This window comes from Pelophylax lessonae (assembly GCF_965119305.1).
Source record: "Pelophylax lessonae genome assembly, chromosome: 4".
In the NCBI taxonomy this organism is placed as follows: Eukaryota; Metazoa; Chordata; class Amphibia; order Anura; family Ranidae; genus Pelophylax; species Pelophylax lessonae.
In genome coordinates this window covers 22,689,227-22,705,547 of record NC_138771.1, presented here as the reverse complement: position 1 = coordinate 22,705,547, position 16,321 = coordinate 22,689,227, and the positions used below count along the sequence as shown (strand labels likewise).

At 45.5% G+C, this 16,321-nt stretch overlaps 1 protein-coding gene across 1 annotated transcript in view; it reads left to right on the top strand.

Moving 5' to 3' along the window:
- The window catches only part of MTFMT (mitochondrial methionyl-tRNA formyltransferase), a gene marked incomplete at its 3' end in the record, with an annotated part of 54,158 nt that extends 37,837 nt beyond the window's left edge, over positions 1-16,321 (top strand). Inside the window, exons 7-9 of the mRNA XM_082255268.1 lie at positions 1,941-2,022; positions 15,627-15,694; positions 16,127-16,321. Of these exons, the coding sequence (XP_082111394.1) occupies positions 1,941-2,022; positions 15,627-15,694; positions 16,127-16,321 (345 nt within the window). The remainder of the gene's footprint in view (positions 1-1,940; positions 2,023-15,626; positions 15,695-16,126) is intronic.

Here is a 16,321-nt window from a genome sequence, read left to right as displayed (position 1 = left end):
GACATCGGGTCCTGATGGTCACACGCGCAGGGATCCCAGTGCCTTCGGCGGCGCACGCTCGCCCCCTATGGGCTCGCAGGCGAGTGACGTACGGGTACGTCACTTTGCCTGCATGGGGCTGACCGCCGCAGTATATGTACTTGCGGCGGTCGGCAAGCGGTTAAAAATCTGGTCCCCTTATGCTTTAACCAGACAAAACTGCAGGCTCCCGGGGAGATCAGATATAGTGAATGCAGGCTCCCGGGGAGATCAGATATAGTGAATGCAGGCTCCCGGGGAGATCAGATATAGTGAATGCAGAGTCCTGGGGAGATCAGATATAGTGAATGCAGAGTCCTGGGGAGATCAGATATAGTGAATGCAGGCTCCTGGGGAGACCAGATATAGTGAATGCAGGCTCCTGGGGAGACCAGATATAGTGAATGCAGGATCCTGGGGAGATCAGATATAGTGAATGCCGGCTCCTGGGGAGATCAGATATAGTGAATGCCGGCTCCTGGGGAGATCAGATATAGTGAATGCAGGATCCTGGGGAGACCAGATATAGTGAATGCAGGCTCCTGGGGAGATCAGATATAGTGAATGCAGGCTCCTGGGGAGACCAGATATAGTGAATGCAGAGTCCTGGGGAGATCAGATATAGTGAATGCAGGATCCTGGGGAGACCAGATATAGTGAATGCAGGCTCCTGGGGAGATCAGATATAGTGAATGCAGGCTCCTGGGGAGACCAGATATAGTGAATGCAGGCTCCTGGGGAGATCAGATATAGTGACTGCAGGCTCCTGGGGAGATCAGATATAGTGAATGCAGGCTCCTGGGGAGATCAGATATAGTGAATGCAGAGTCCTGGGGAGATCAGATAGAGTGAATGCCGGCTCCTGGGGAGATCAGATAGAGTGAATGCCGGCTCCTGGGGAGATCAGATATAGTGAATGCAGGCTCCTGGGGAGATCAGATATAGTGACTGCAGGCTCCTGGGGAGAGCAGATATAGTGATTGCAGGCTCCTGGGGAGAGCAGATATAGTGAATGCAGGCTCCTGGGGAGATCAGATATAGTGAATGCCGGCTCCTGGGGAGATCAGATAGAGTGAATGCCGGCTCCTGGGGAGATCAGATAGAGTGCATGCAGGCTCCTGGGGAGAGCAGATATAGTGAATGCCGGCTCCTGGGGAGATCAGATATAGTGATTGCAGGCTCCTGGGGAGAGCAGATATAGTGAATGCCGGCTCCTGGGGAGATCAGATATAGTGATTGCAGGCTCCTGGGGAGAGCAGATATAGTGAATGCCGGCTCCTGGGGAGATCAGATAGAGTGCATGCGGGCTCCTGGGGAGATCAGATAGAGTGAATGCCGGCTCCTGGGGAGATCAGATATAGTGCATGCAGGCTCCTGGGGAGATCAGATATAGTGAATGCAGGCTCCTGGGGAGATCAGATATAGTGACTGCAGGCTCCTGGGGAGAGCAGATATAGTGAATGCAGGCTCCTGGGGAGATCAGATATAGTGACTGAAGGCTCCTGGGGAGATCAGATATAGTGAATGCAGGCTCCTGGGGAGATCAGATATAGTGAATGCCGGCTCCTGGGGAGATCAGATATAGTGAATGCAGGCTCCTGAGTTTAGTGACACTAATTTACTAAGGGCAAATAGGTTGTTGCAAGTGAATTTCTCCCTTAGCTTTGCAAATGCTGTGGAAATTCACTTTACAGCGAGCACCCAATCATATGCAAGTAAATGTAAACATAAAAAAAAATGTTGGCTTGTAGATTATTGGATGATGGAGTTTACATTTGTATGTCGATTTAAAGATCAGGCATTGAAGATATATGTTAAGTTTACAACCAGGTAAATGTAATAACATTTGGGTGTATTTGTATTCCCATCAAATATAAAGGCATTTTCTGCAAAACATAATTGCATTCCTGTTTTTGTTGTAGATTCCGCTACAAACCGTATGGATGGGCTCTCCTATTAAACTGCTCGGGTTCATAGAAGTTTCGGATCCTTTAATCGGCTCAGGTTTGTTGAATGGATAGGATTTGATGTAAAGGCTGCACGGGTTTTTCTCAGCAAACATTTTCTTGTTGATTTTGTTCACGGTTTAATTTAGCTTTTAAATAGTTGATTTGGACCCAGTTGGTCCAAAGAAACGAATGACTGCAGTAATACATGAGCTTGTTGTGTGCGCTGTATAAACCTAATGCATCATCAGCTACCTACAGTTAGAGATGTCAAATTTCCAGAGACTTTAACGGGTTCCGGACCGCCCACCGCATATATACTGTGGCAGGCTGGCCCTTCTGCGCGAACCGACATAGGGCTACAACAGTCGCGCGCCTGCAGCTAGGGGGCGCGCTCCCACCCCCACTCGGCAGCGGGGACTATGATGCACGGGGCAGGCGGCTCCGATTGCTGCCTGGCACCCGCGATCGTTCCCCGCTGAGAGAGAAGAACGGTCGGCTGTTGTAAACGCATCTGACCGTTCTTCTCCCTGGAATGATCATAGAGTGCCTGTGATCCTTCTATATAGGAACACAGGTCTCTATGGTCATTCCATAAGCCCCACCCCCATACAATTAGAAACATGCCCCTAGGTACACATTTAACCCATTGATCACCCACAGTGTTAATCCCTTCACTGCCAGTGTCATTATTACAGTAACAGTGCATATTTTTAGCACTGATTACTGCAGTAATGTCACTGGTCCCCCCAAAAGTGTCAAAAATGTCAGTCAGGGGTCCGATCTGTCCACCACAATGTCGCAGTCCCACTAAAAATCGCAGATCGCCGCCATTCCTAGTAAAAAAAAAAAACAATAAAAAAGACCTAAATCTTTCCCGTAGTTAGTAGACACAATAACGTTTGCGCAAACCAATCAAAATACAGTAAAACCTTGGTTTGAGAGTAACTTGGTTTAAGAGCGCTTTGCAAGACAAGCAAAATTTTCAAATAAATTTTGACTTGATATACAAGCGATGTCTTGATATACAAGTAGCCTCAAGTCACAGCTGAGTATAAAAGAGAAGAGGGGCGCCTCTAAGTGTAGCAATATGGTTACATTTAATGAAGGTACAACATTTAGCCACTCACATGGTTGATGATTGGAACAGGCACATCTAAGGATGCAGGCATCCAGGCTAAAGCTGTCCACATAGACCATTCTCCGCACCGCCATCTACGTCACCCCTTCCATGCTGCCCCTCGCTTTCAGATCGCTTTACTGCAGGGTGGTCTTCCCGGTCAGGATTACAGACTGGCAGCCGGCGGTGCAGAAGATAGTCTATGTGGACAGCTTTACCCCGGATGCCTGCATACTTAGATGTGCCTGTTTTATTCATCAACCATGTGAGTTGCTAAATGTTGTACCTTCATTAAATGGAACCATATTGCTACACTTAGAGGCGCCTCTCTTCTCTTTGATACTCTGTAGCTCCTGCTGGATTTTGCTTCTAATCCCCTTCTGGAAGCGGCTATTTGTGGATGGACATTTTATGGTAACACAACCTATCGCAATGCTATAATCTTTTTATATGGTCTATAAACTGAAGGACTTATGAATAAATGGTTGTGGAACGAATCATCTGGGTTTCCATTATTTCTTATGGGGAAATTCGCTTTGATATAAGAGTGCTTTGGATTACAAGCATGTTTCCGGAACAAATTATGCTCGCAATCCAAGGTTTTACTGTACACTTATTACGATTTTTTTTTTTAACCAAAAATATGTAGCAGAAAACAAATTGGCTTAAAATGTTAAAAAATTTTGAGTTTTAAATTTTTTTTTTGGGAATTATATATAGTATAATGTGAAAAATATTGTTTTCTTTTCAAAATTGTCGCTCTATTTTTGTTTAACGCGCAAAAAATAAAAATCGCCCAGGTGATCAAATACCACCTAAAGAAAGCTCTGTTTGTGGGGAAAAAGGACATCAATTTTATTTAGGTACAGCGTCGCACGACTGTGTAATTGTCCGTTAAAATAACACAGTGCCGAATCGCAAAATATGGCCTGGTCATCAAGGGGGGAAAATCTTCTGGTCCAGAAGTGGTTAAAGACCTGAAGGAAAGAAAAAACATTTTTCTTCCGTTTTTTTTTTTTTTAAAGAAAATATTTATTATCACTGTAAAAATACTTATTTCACATTCCCTTTGTTGTTGTTTTTTTTTTTTTTTTTTTTCCTGAAAAATTAAAAATAAATAAATCTTTGTAACAAATAGGGAAAAAAAAAAAAAAAAATTTTCCCCCGGATTTATTCCAGCCCTTCCGGTCTCAGTATACAGCACTGTGTTCCAGCAACGATATAAGCACTTCCCATCCTGTTCCCGAAACAAAACTGAGTGCTGTTGCTCAGCCATTCACAGGAACCTTTGTATTTTATGAATGACTACAAGGCTTTCTCTAATTGGCCAAGGTGGAGGGTGTGATGCTCCCTGCCTGTCCACCTCAGCCAATCAGAGCATGTCTTGTATTCAGTCAAAAAAAAAAAAAAAAACAGGGAGTTCTCTAAATGGCTGAGCCCAACTGATTTTGTTCTGGGAACAGGACGGGAAGTTCCCGTACTGCTGCTGGAACACAGTGCTGTATACTGTATGTAGCTGATGATATACTAAGTTAATACAGCGTACACCACAAACTCACATATTAGTGCAGTAAATAGTTTGTTTGGACTAGTTTAGTCCAAACAAATTATTTAAAACTAAATCAAATTCCGAGTCCGGCTTTAGCCCACGTTCACATTGGTCTGTTTTGACATTTCAAATCGGAAGGCAATTGCTGGAAATGGCACTGTCTTAACCACTTAAGCCCCGGAAGATTTTACCCCCTTCCTGACCAGGGCCTATTTTGCGATTCGGCACTGCGTGACTTTAACGGACAATTGCGCGGTCGTGCGACGCTGTACCCAAACAAATTTGACGTCCTTTTTTTCCCACAAACAGAGCTTTCTTTTGGTGGTATTTGATCACCTGTGCGATTTTCTTTGATCATGCGCTATAAACAAAAAAAGAGCGACAATTTTGTAAAAATAACAATATTTTCTCAAAGTCGTCTTCCAGGACAGCCCATGAGACGTTAGGCTCCTCCCCCAGGGACAGGAAACACATTCCAAAATTAAAATAAAAGGCGGTCCCTTAGTCCTCACCTTCAGTATTTTTGTTTCCTCCGGACAGGGGGTAACATGTTCCTGGAACTGAAGCTCCCGGTCTCCTGGACTGTCCATGGAAAGACTTGGAAAGATGCATCTCCTCGGCCCATAGCGGTACCCCTTAGTGCCGCAATAGGGGCTGACCGCTGTCTCCTATTCTCCTAGCCTCTCGGCAGGACTACGGATGCTGTCTGGTGGAGCGTTGGGGAGTTCACTCCGTTGGTCGGCCGGTTCCTTGGAGCAGCAGTGCTGTGTACCCGTGAACCGCTAACTTCGGAAGAAATTTTGAAGTTGGCGCCAAAAACGGAGGGGGCGGAACTCAGCGTATCCACTCTGGCCTCACGGGAAGTGACAGTGTCACTTCCGGCGCAGTGACGGCATCCGCGGGCGCCGGAAACCCTCGTTCCAGTTTCCGAAGGCGCGAACAGAGAGTTCAAATGGGCGACCGATGTTAGGGGAAACAGCAGTTGCTGGGACCACCATACAGAGCGATGGACACCACGGCAGCAACCGCACAGGCGGCGGAAGTCGGCTCTGGCATCGGCACCTCTCAGGTAAGCAAGGGGGAACGACACCCTATTTGCAGGTACCTGTTAGGAACTCCGTTCCCCTTCCCCCCTCTCTTTTCTATCGTTAGGGGCAGGGGTTAAGCAGCACCGCTCCCTCTTTTCTATCCACAAGGTGGAGGGGGGAAAAATGGGAGGTGGGAGGAGGACAAGTATCTCTAATTAAATTCCCTTGTCTTTTATCTTCCAGGCCAAGGCTCAGGACAATAACCCACCTCAGCCCCCCAAAAAGAAATGTGCTGTATGCGGAGAAAAATTGAGTTCCTCTTGGAACAAAGCAGTGTGCCGGGCATGCATAGCTAAACTGGTCAGAGACGATTCTGCAGTCTCTACCCAGAAAATGCTGTCCTCAGTGAGAGATGAGCTAAAAAGTACATTTAGTTCATTCAGGACTCTCATTGAAAAGATGCAGGCACCAGCCCAGCCTTCCACCCCAGCTCAGGCTCCACCATCCCTAATTGACCCATTGGTTTTGGAGGAGGAAGTTTCTTCTTCCCACTCTTCTGCAGAGGGATCAGGATCAGGAGAGGAACCAAAAAGCAATGTTTCCCATGATAGCTCCAACTTTAAACTGAGCCTGGAGGATGTAGATGATCTACTCAAAGCGGTTTATACCACTCTAGAGATTGAGGAGGAAGAAGTGCATCTCTCTAAGCATGACTTAATGTATGCTAGTCATAAAAAGCATGCTAGAGTGTTCCCTGTGCATAGCTCACTATTGGATGTGATTAAACAGGAATGGAATTCTCCTGATAAAAAGCCTTTTTTTCCAAGAAACTTAAAAAGAAGGTATCCATTTGACGACAGTGGGGAACAGCCCTGGAACAAAATCCCTAAGCTGGATGCCTCTCTTGCCAGAATCTCCAAAGGAACTGACTTGGCATTTGAGGATTCAGGAGCACTAAAAGACCCTATGGATAAGAGAACCGATATCTCTTTGCGTAGGGTCTGGGAAGCCTCCATTATGAGCTTAAAGCCAGCCCTGGCATCCACCTGCATAGCCAGACACCTGGAGCTGTGGCTATCTCAAATCCAAACACACTTGACTGCAGGAACATTGAGGGAACAGATTAATAAATCATTTCCACTCTTATTCCAGGCAATAGGGTTCCTGGCGGATTCTTCAGCTGAAGCTGTAAGAATGGCAGCAAGGACCTCAGCTTTAGCTAATACGGCCAGAAGAAGCCTATGGCTCAAGACATGGTCGGGAGATGTTACTTCTAAATCTCGCCTTTGTGGTCTTCCCTTCACAGACGACCACCTTTTTGGCCCGGGCCTAACAGAAGCCCTGGAGCGTACAGCGGATAAAAAGAAGGGATTCCCAGATAAGAAGAAGTTCCACTATGCTCAGAGGAATTTTCGGGGCAGGGGCAAACAGCAGAAGTCTTTTGAAACTCAGCCAAATTTCAAAAAACATTGGAGGGGGCATAAAGGAAAGGGGAGGGGTAACATCCTGTTTAACCCTCCTAAACGCCCCAACCAGCCCCAATGACTCCCTTCTCAGAGTGGGAGGAAGATTAGGGGCCTTCCTCCCACTGTGGAAGAAGATTACTTCCAGCCCTTTTATTCTGGACCTAGTAGGCCAAGGACACAGGCTGGAGTTCTGTCTTCAACCTCCAGAAAGGATCCTGATCACAAATCTTCCCAGGGATCCAGTCAAGGCCTCCGCCTTGAGTCTTCAGTTAGGGGACCTATTAGATCAAAAAGTAATTATCCCAGTCCCCAGAGAAGAACAAGGAACAGGGTTTTATTCTCACATCTTTGTGATTCAAAAACCCTCAGGAAGTCATCGACTGATCCTGAACTTACGCAATCTGAACCTTTCAATAGCATACAAACGCTTTCGCATGGAATCAATATACTCCATAGGGAACCTACTGTTCCCAGGGTGTTTCATGGCAACCCTAGATTTGAAAGATGCGTATTTTCACATCCCCATACACGCATCCTATCAGAAATTCCTGAGGCTAGCAGTAAAGATAGGACCGGAAGTCAAGCACTTCCAGTTCAGGGCACTGCCCTTCGGGCTGTCCTCAGCCCCACGGATTTTTACCAAAGTCCTAGGGGAAGCACTAGCCCCTCTAAGGCTAAAAGCTATCATGATCACCCCCTACCTGGACGACATCTTGGTAGTGGCAGAATCATACCAGAAACTGGAAGCCGACCTCCTCATAGTTCAGGAATTCTTAACTTCCCTAGGCTGGATAATCAACAGACAAAAGTCTTGCCTGGTACCCTCACAAAGAGTGACCTACCTGGGTTACGAAATCTCCTCACGGGATCAGATGATCTTCCTCCCTCAACGCAAGATGGAGAAAATGAACCTGATGGTTGCCTCTTTACAGACCAACTTATGGGTCTCTCTGAGGGATGTCACAAGAGTGATAGGCTTGATGACCTCCTGTTTCCCAGCAGTCCCCTGGGCAAGGTTCCAACAACGTCCACTCCAAAAATTCTTTCTACAGAATTGGGATGGGCAGTCAAGTTCCTTGGAACAAAAAGTAAGGATTCCCACCAAGATAAAAAGGACTCTTTGGTGGTGGAGATCCTCTCTTCACCTATCAAGAGGGCTAAACTGGACCATCCAGGTATCACAGAGGATTACCACGGATGCAAGCGCTTCCGGATGGGGAGCATATCTGCAGGACAGATGGGCGCAGGGTACATGGTCCCCAGCACAGAGGAAGTCTTCATCAAACCAAAAAGAACTTATGGCGGTCCAAAAGGCCTTGGAGTTTTTTCAGGTAGAGGTAGAAGGGAGCCATCTACAGATCAGGTCAGACAATATAGCAACGGTAGCGTACCTGAACAAGCAGGGAGGTACTCGAAGTCTGGGCCTACAAACCATTGCACAGAAAATCTTTGTCTGGGCCGAGCGGAACCTAACATCCATTTCGGCCATTCACCTAAAAGGGACGCAGAATTATCTGGCAGACCATCTCAGCCGCCACCAGATGAACCAGGACAATTGGTCCCTCAACCCAGAGGTGTTTCTCAAAATCACAACCTCATGGGGCCTACCGGTAGTGGATCTATTTGCCTCCCAGGCAAACAGGAAAACAGAAAAATTCTTTTCCATAACTCAAGGGGATCAGGCGTTAGGCATAGACGCCTTCGCCCACCCCTGGAAAGTCAGACTCTGTTACGCATTTCCTCCGATCAGATTGATCCCACAGGTTCTTCAGAAATTCATCCTAGAAGACACAGAGATGATACTGATAACCCCATACTGGCCCAAAAGGCCATGGTTTGCACGCCTTCAGGCGTTGGCAGCGCAACCTCCAATGACCTTACCTTGGAGACCAGATCTCTTAACACAAGGTCCGGTGGTCCATCCATTTCTCAGGACCCTAAACCTGACGGCCTGGTATCTGAGGAACAAATACTAGGCTCTCAGGGGTTCTCAGACAGAGTCATCAAAACATTGACCAGCTGTCGAAAGCCGGTCACTAGGAAAATGTATGCTAAAATCTGGAAGAAATTTCATTTTTGGATGATGGAGAATCAGAGACATTCCCCAGATATACCAACTATCTTGGATTTTTTTCAGGAAGGCATAGACAAAGGTCTCTCCTTAGGGACTTTAAAGGTACAGGCTGCCGCCCTTAGTGTCTTTCTTCAGTTTTCCCTTAGAGAAGACCCAAATGTGAATGCCTTTTTCAGAGCAATTGCCCGGACAAAGCCAACCGTGCTTAAAACGTGTCCAGCTTGGAATCTATCCCTGGTACTCCAGGCCTTGGTTACCAGTCCGTTTGAACCCTTGGTAGACCTATCAGTAAAAATGCTCACCCTAAAAACCTTATTTTTAGTAGCTATAACTTCAGCTAGAAGAGTTAGCGAATTACAGGCTCTCTCAATCAGAGAACCTTTTCTTATAATTTTTGATGACAGGATTGTGCTAAAAACAGATCCAGGATTTTTGCCCAAAAGGGTCTCTTCTTTTCATAGGACTCAGGACATAGTCCTTCCTTCCTTTTGCAATTTCCCGAACAACAATAAAGAGAAAGAATTTAGCTGTTTGGATGTCAGAAGAGCCCTCCTGAGATACCTGGAGGTGACTAAAACCTTCAGGAAGACTGATACTTTGTTTTTACAATTTTCCGGCTCCCAAAAAGGGGAAAAAGCTTCTAAGGCAACCTTAGCTAGATGGATCAAACAGGCTATCACAGAAGCCTATATAGTGAAAAAGGTGGCTCCACCTTTCATTACTGCACACTCTACTAGAGCATTGTCCACGTCTTGGGCTGAAAGGGCCGGTGCCTCACCAGACCAAATTTGTAAGGCAGCTACCTGGTCTAACTTTTCGACCTTTGTTAGACATTATCGCCTGGACCTCCTCTCTTCTCAGGAACAGGCGTTTGGTCGAAAGGTGCTCCAGGCAGTAGTCCCTCCCTAGACTGGTAAGTGCTCGTCTCATGGGCTGTCCTGGAAGACGACTTTGAGAAAAGCTGGGTTATACTTACTGATAACTCCTTTTCTAATAGTCTTCCAGGACAGCCGGATTCCCACCCGAACTATCTGGTATTATGTATAATGTATGATATGTGTCTATATATCTATGTATATGTTTTACAGGGTGTCCTGTGGTTCTCATGAAATACTGAAGGTGAGGACTAAGGGACCGCCTTTTATTTTAATTTTGGAATGTGTTTCCTGTCCCTGGGGGAGGAGCCTAACGTCTCATGGGCTGTCCTGGAAGACTATTAGAAAAGGAGTTATCAGTAAGTATAACCCAGCTTTTTCACATTTCTTTATATGAAATTCCCCCCCAAAAAAAGTAAAAATGTTTTAACATTTTAGGCTAATTTGTTTTCTGCTACATATTTTTGGTAAAAAAAATCGCAATAAGCGTATTTTGATTGGTTTGCGCAAAATTTATTGCGTTTTACTAAGGGAAAGATTTTCATTTTTATTGTTTTTGTTTTTTTAACGAGTAATGGCGGCGATCTGCGTTTTTATTTATTTATTTTTTTTGCGGGACTGCGACATTGCGGCGGACAGATCGGACCCTTGACTGACATTTTTGACACTTTTGGGGTTACCAGTGACATTTCTACAGTAATCAGTGCTATACATATGCACGGTTACTGTAAAAACAACACTGGGAGGGAAGGGGTTAAATGTGTCCCTAGGGGCGTGCTTCTAACTGTTATGGGATGTGGCTGTTTGTGTAACTACAGAGATATACGATCCTACATAGCAGGATCGTATGATCTCTGCAGTTACACCAGGGAGAATGACAGACAGCTTTGTTTACATTAGCCCGCCTGCCTTTCTCCCTCTCCACCAGGAGATCGCGAGTGGCCGGTGGACATCGGGTCCGCCGGGCACATGCGCAGGGATCACAGTGAACGAGCGGAGGCGGGAGCGCGCTCGCCCCCCTATTGGCTCACAGGCGAGTGACGTACCCATACGTCACTTTGCCTGCACGGGGCTGACCGCTGCAGTATATGTACTTGCGGCGGTCGGCAAGTGGTTAATCGGTGCAACGCCAACTTTGCAGCGCTGTACCGATTCCCAAAAGTAGTTTCTGTACTTTGGGGATTTCCATAGCCATCTGTGCAGGAACCCGCACAAATGTCTGTGAAATCACCCCCGAAGTCAGACTAAAATGCCGGCTTGAACTCCCATGATTTCAAAACAGCCCCAGTGTGAACCTGGGCCTAATGTTCTTAGTGCAACCTATTCATGTATTGTACTGGGGAAAGTCTGTTTTGTACCTGCCACAAAGCTACTCAGGTTTTCTAAAGCCAGTGTAAGGCCCCTTTCACACGAACAATCCGATCAGATCCGCCTGTCAGTTTTTCTCCATGCATCCCTATGGGGCAGTGGATGTCAGCGGTGACATGTCCACTGTCACCCGCTGCTATCCGCTTCCAATCCTGTCCGTAAAATCTGGACGGATGGAAACCCTATTTTCCATTCGTCTGGCGGATCGGATGAGAACGGACAGGCAGTTCCTAGTCAGAGGAACAAAGCTGATTAGCTATAGTAAGAGTGAACCCAGAGAAAGCAACAAGTTCAGATAAAGCCGTACATGAGCTCAGGGTTAACCAGGTTGGAGCTTACATAGGCTGCGGACTCCTATTTAGCTCAGGAAACCAGTGCTGCAATGTGGGAGACAGTCACTTGCTTTCCCATATCTAGAAACACTAGGTGTTTTACCAGGGCCGGCCCTACAATGGGTCCCGCTGGGTCCATTGGACCCAGGCGGCACATTGAGAGGGGCGGCAAATTGACGCCCAAGATTTTTTCTTGTGGGTCATCAGTTTGTAGCGCATTATGGGTGGCATTTCCCCATCTCATACTGCCGCCTGTGAAAATGGATGTGTATGAGGAGCGAGAGCGTCTCCGGGGAACGTCCCTCACATGATTGTGGTGTGCAGAATGACGTCAGACATCAGCGTACTCCATCTCACGCAGGGCAGGCTGGAACTTCTAGGATGGTAACCACGGCATACACAGGAGGACTGAGGACAGACAGTGGGTGTTTGGTGGACCGGTCCGGTGGTGAGTTATGGACGAAGTTAACAGTATATATAATTCTTTTGCGGGGGGAGGGGTGGCAACATTTCATTCTTGGGCCAGCCCTGTATTTTATCCCTCTCCAGCAAGAAAAAGGGGGAAAGAGGGTAGGTGTTAGTGGCGTGTGTGGGGGAGGGGATAGGTAATTAAAGGCATTGTACCCTTTCATATGTTTTATCGCTCCGTATGTCCGCAAATCATCCTATTTTTTTGCGGATAATTTGCGGACATAATGTAAGTCAATGGCATTGCGGATGTCAGCGGAATACCATCCACTGACATCCGATTTTCTTCCTTTCAGTTCTGTTCTGTTTTTTTCCTCCGTTCAAAAAACGGAAAGGAAGGAAAATCGGATGTCAGCGGTGTCATCCGCTGACATCCGCAATGCCATAGACTTACATTATGTCCGCATATCATCCGCAAACGGATGGGATGATATGCGGACATACGGAGCGGATGACACAAATGTCATCCGCTCCGTGAAAAAAAAAAAAGTCCCGCAGCGGAGAAAAACAGCGGAGCGGCCGTGTGAAAGAGCCCTTAGTGTAATTCTTTTCCCTGTGTTGTTTGCCTAAGGGTGCATTCACACCTGTGGATGCACTCTACCTGCGAGAACCTCCGATTAGCTGTGAGTAGGTAGCCCTTTTGAAAGCAATGGGAGACTGTCAGCTCTTGCAGCTAATTGCACATGTAACCTCTCGGGCAGCCATCACATGGGAATGATCAGCCCTGGACGCAGGCAGTCTGCATCCAAGGCCAACCGCTCCCATATGAGTGGGCGGGAATAGCTGCAGGGGCTGGCGGTTTCCCTTTGCTTTCAACAGAGTTGGCTAGTTGTAGGTAATCGTGGGAACCCCTGTCGGGGGTTCTCGCATCTAATCGCAGGCTGGGTGCATTTGCAGGTAAGAATGCACCCTTACCTTGTGGTGATTGGCTCACGTGTTGTGGCTGCAGTTTGTATTGTCATGGCTGAGTGATAACCCTGTCCATGTATTCATTCACCTAGCTTGTCCCTAGACAGAAAAACTCTCTTTTTGGGTCACAAAGCATCCAAGGGATGCCTCACCATTTCCTGTGTTGCATCACATCCAATGGAGGTCATGCATTAACCTGTGCAGTGCCATGACACATGCCTAATGTTTGAACACAGAGAAACTGAGCCTTATGATACTGGAATGTGGAAATTTACTCTACTATAGGCCCTGTGTACAGGGCAACCAATGACATCATGAAACTAGATAAATACAAAAGACATGCTGGTAGGTTAATTGGATCCTGTATAAAAAAAATTGGCCCTACTATGTATGTGAGATAGGGACCTTAGATTGTAAGCTCCTTGAGGGCAGGGACTGATGTGAATGTACAATGTATATGTAAAGCGCTGCGTAAATTGACAGCGCTATATAAGTACCTGAAATAATAATAAATACACATCTTATGCAGGTGAAAAACACAATGGTGCAGGTAGGAAGGTTTATAATGCCTTTTTAGTGAACATGTTGCTTTTCCCTGCATTTAACCACTTCCCGACCTTAGGCCGTTTTTAAACGGCCTAAGATTGAAGTGGTGACACCGGGATCATAGTTGAAGCTCCAACCATGATCCATGTATCCTTTTTTTTTTTTTTTCCAGCCAGCGATTCACTACAATGTAAAAGTAATCCTAGCAGTGCAATGGGGGAACCTGGTAAGGATGTAACCGGCAGCATCCACTTCCTGGGATGCAGTGAGAGGAACTGATGTCGTTCCTCCCACTGTGTGACGACAGAAACCGAAAACGGCGAGATTTCATCACTTCTGGTTTCAGTCTCATGTAAACAAGCCATTACCGGCTTCTACAAGCATCTGATCAAACTGATCTCTGTTTGATCAGATAAGTTGGAGGCCAGGAGAGATATGGGGTCTAATAGACCCCAGATCTCTCCATAAAGAGGACCTGTCACTGCCCATACTAGGACAAGGGATGTTGTTTATCCCTTGTGATAATAAAAAAGTTTATCTACCAAAAAATAAATAAGGTCCTGCACATATATGTAAACCATAATTGCACCACACATGAGGTATTGAGTGAGAGCAATAATTGTTGCTCCAGACCTCCTGTGTAACTCTAAACTGGAAGGCATATAAAGTGTCCCCTAGATTTATACTATATATATATATATATATATATATATATATATATATATATATATATATATATATATATATATATATATATATATATACATACATACACATATACACAAAAAAGTGTACGAAAAAAAAAAAAATAATAATTTAAAAGAAAAATAAAATGGGCAGACTTGATGGGCCACTTGGTCTCGTTACTATGTTTCACCTATGGAGATTTTTAGGTGCCGTTCCACGGGTGTACACAATTTTAAAGTGTCACATGTTGGGTATCTATTTACTCGGCGCAACATCACATATACATAAATGGTAATTGCATCACGTGAGGTATGGCCTTGAATTTCAAAGTGAGCGCAATCATTTTAGCTCCATACCTCCTGTGTAATTCTAAACTGGTAGCCTGTAAAGGCTTTAAGGCCCCGTTTACACTGGGGCGATGCTACTTCCCGGGGCGACCTCACAGGTCCCGGCACGCTGCTCGCACCGCAACCTCGGAGCGGCCGGAACGGACTTCATAACATTGAAGTCAATGCAGGTCGCCTCCTGGTCGCCACAAAGAAGCTCCAGACCCTTTTTGTAAGTCGGAGCGACTTGTGTCGCTCCTATTAGAACGGGTCCACAGCTTCTCTATGGAAGGCGACCTGTCAGGCGACCAGGTCGCCTGACAGGTCGCCCCAGTGTGAACGGGGGCTTAAAGTGTCCTCTAAATCTATACTCAGACAGAAAAGTGGACGAAAAAAACAAAACCATAAAACAAAGAACACATTTAAAAGAAAAAAACAAACAAAAAACGGGCAGACTTGACGGACAAATTGGTCTTTTCTAAGTTTCAATGTATCACCTATGGAGATTTTTAGTTGCCGTTTTCACAGGCGTACACAATTGTTAAAGTGTGACATGTTATCTATTTACTTTTTATTTTATTTCTTTTGCATTTAAATTCATTAACTTTTTTTTCCCCCCCAAAATTTGCATTTGAAAAACAACTGTGCAAATTTGTTTAATACAAACATATGCAACACCCACCATTTTATTTTCCAGGGCCTCTGTTCAAAGAAAAAAAATATATTGTTTAAGGTTTTAAGTAGTTTTCTAGCAAAAAAAAAAGCATTTTTTTTTTTAATATATGTAGGACAGGAATGTCAGAATTGGCCCAGACTGGAACTGGTTAAGAATTGCCATTCTTTTTACTGAATAAGTCTGATAGCGAAATCAGGTAGTCATGCCACAAGTTGATACCAGTTTCTTTTGGTTGCAGATTTTTCAAGAGTCCCTGGAGCTATTCGATATCTTTCTGGACCTGAGGTCTTGGCAGTACGATGCAAGGTGAGCTTATCCATCGCTCTGATTGTATTGGATCTGCTTGCAATTGGTAAACATCGGCTTAGTAATTCCCTGTAATTAATTATGATACCATAACAAATCAATATTTCTCTGTCGCTCATTGACAGACGCAGGACTGATATCTTGATATCCGTAGGGTTATACTGCCCCCTACAGGAGTAGGACACTCCTGTAGGGGGCAGTATAACCCTACGGATATCAAGATATCAGTCCTGCGTCTATCAATGAGCTTAAGAGAAAAGGATTTTGCGGTAAGTCAAAAATCCAGTTTTTCGCCTTTTCTGTTAAGTACAGAGCACGAAAAGCTGTCATCTAATTGGTTGATATGGGTCTTTTGTTGTCCAAATTCTGCTTCCTCTTCTCAGCTTTGTCTGATCTCTTTGTAAACTTCAGCATTTCTATGTGTGTTGGCAGGATGGCTGGGTTGGAGTCAGAAATGTGAAACTAAAGAGGAAACTGTCAGCCAAGGATTTTTATAATGGTTACTTGCACCCCTGGTTCACGCAGAATTCAAGCTTGCCTATGGAGGAGTGTCGCTTCTCTACACTCTATGTACCAGAAAAACCTAAGACTGCAAAGCAGAAACCTGTGTCTGTACGGACAATGTGA